The sequence below is a fragment of the Emys orbicularis genome, chromosome 9, assembly GCF_028017835.1.
Source record: "Emys orbicularis isolate rEmyOrb1 chromosome 9, rEmyOrb1.hap1, whole genome shotgun sequence".
Lineage (NCBI taxonomy): Eukaryota > Metazoa > Chordata > Testudines > Emydidae > Emys > Emys orbicularis.
Window position 1 is genome coordinate 28,646,935 of NC_088691.1, and position 1,800 is coordinate 28,648,734.

The 1,800-nt window shown below is 47.7% G+C and overlaps 1 protein-coding gene across 1 annotated transcript; it reads left to right on the forward strand.

The window, feature by feature from the left end:
- The first annotated feature begins 349 nt into the window (after positions 1 to 349).
- POU3F4 (POU class 3 homeobox 4) lies at positions 350 to 1,435 on the forward strand. The gene has a single exon (XM_065410975.1). It carries the CDS (start codon positions 350 to 352, stop codon positions 1,433 to 1,435), a length of 1,086 nt encoding a protein of 361 aa, XP_065267047.1.
- Positions 1,436 to 1,800: the final 365 nt, after the last annotated feature.

Sequence of the window (1,800 nt, forward strand, 5' to 3'; positions counted from 1 at the left end):
TCCCCTAAGATCTTAAAAACAAATCTTGGCATGCAGTGAAGAAAGAGTTAAACAAATGAACCGTGGACAGCCAGCTAGCAGCAACCAATGGAGCCTAAAGATTGATTCACTTCCTGCTTCAGACTCACTTTAACTCCTGGGTTTCGCAAACCTAATTTGGACAGCGCGACCTGCCTCTTCACCCCTCATTGGCGCAGCCAAAGCTTCCCGACAGATGAAATGCTGTCATTGGCCAGCAGCGCTGCCAATAACTCAGTGGTTGCTGATTTGGCTCCCTTGCCTGGTAGATGTCAAAGGCTGAAGCGGCTCCCTTTGCCACATTATAACTAGTAGGGGATCTACACCAACCATGGCCACAGCTGCCTCTAATCCCTACAGCATTCTCAGTTCCAGCTCCTTAGTCCATGCAGACTCTGCGGGCATGCAGCAAGGGAGTCCTTTCAGAAACCCTCAAAAACTTCTCCAAAGTGACTACTTACAAGGAGTTCCTAGCAATGGGCATCCGCTCGGACACCACTGGGTGACCAGCCTCAGTGATGGGACTCCGTGGTCCTCCACGCTAGCGACGAGCCCCCTCGACCAGCAAGACGTGAAGCCAGGAAGAGAAGATCTCCAGCTTGGCGCAATCATCCATCACAGGTCGCCTCATGTGTCTCACCACTCGCCCCATACAAATCATCCCAACGCATGGGGAGCCAGTCCAGCTCATAACTCATCGATAACCTCCAGTGGACAGCCTATTAATGTCTACTCGCAACCTGGCTTCACAGTCAGTGGCATGTTGGACCATGGGGGTCTAACACCACCTCCTGCCTCAGCCACTACCCAAAGCTTGCACCCAGTGCTGAGGGACACCGCAGATCATGGAGATATAGGCTCCCATCACTGTCAGGATCACTCTGACGAGGAGACGCCGACATCAGATGAGTTGGAACAGTTTGCAAAGCAGTTCAAACAAAGGAGAATCAAGTTGGGATTCACTCAAGCAGACGTTGGCTTAGCACTAGGGACTCTCTATGGCAATGTTTTCTCCCAGACTACTATCTGCAGGTTTGAGGCTCTGCAGCTCAGCTTTAAGAACATGTGCAAACTGAAACCACTGCTAAACAAGTGGCTAGAAGAGGCAGATTCATCTACCGGCAGCCCGACTAGTATTGACAAAATAGCAGCTCAGGGCAGGAAAAGAAAGAAGAGAACCTCGATAGAGGTGAGTGTCAAAGGGGTTTTGGAAACTCATTTTCTTAAATGTCCCAAACCTGCAGCCCAAGAGATCTCCTCCTTGGCAGACAGCCTGCAGTTAGAGAAAGAAGTGGTGCGTGTCTGGTTTTGTAACAGAAGACAAAAAGAGAAAAGAATGACTCCACCAGGGGATCAGCAGCAGCATGAGGTTTATTCTCATAACGTGAAAACAGACACATCCTGCCATGATCTTTGACTATAGGGCTCGGCTCGCAGACAGGACTGGGAACAGCGCGGATTTTCTAAGAGGGTTTTAACTTATGCTTAAAGAGGAAACAAAAACAAATACTCGAAGACTTAGAGCATGGGGCTTCCTGCTCTTCCTCCTGGGCAATATTTTCTCTCAAACCTTTTCGCTGATCAGTACATATTGTTTACTATCAAACAAGGTTTGTTTTCGGTCTCCACTAGGAAGAAAAAAAAAAAGACAGATGTGTGCCTATGAATAACCTTCCAGCGCCTTGGTTATATCAGCTGTATTTCAGGTGAATCTGTTTTACAATAGACTAGTTTTGCATTTTTAAAGACTTATATAGCGTTTTTAAATGTCTGAGGTGTTTT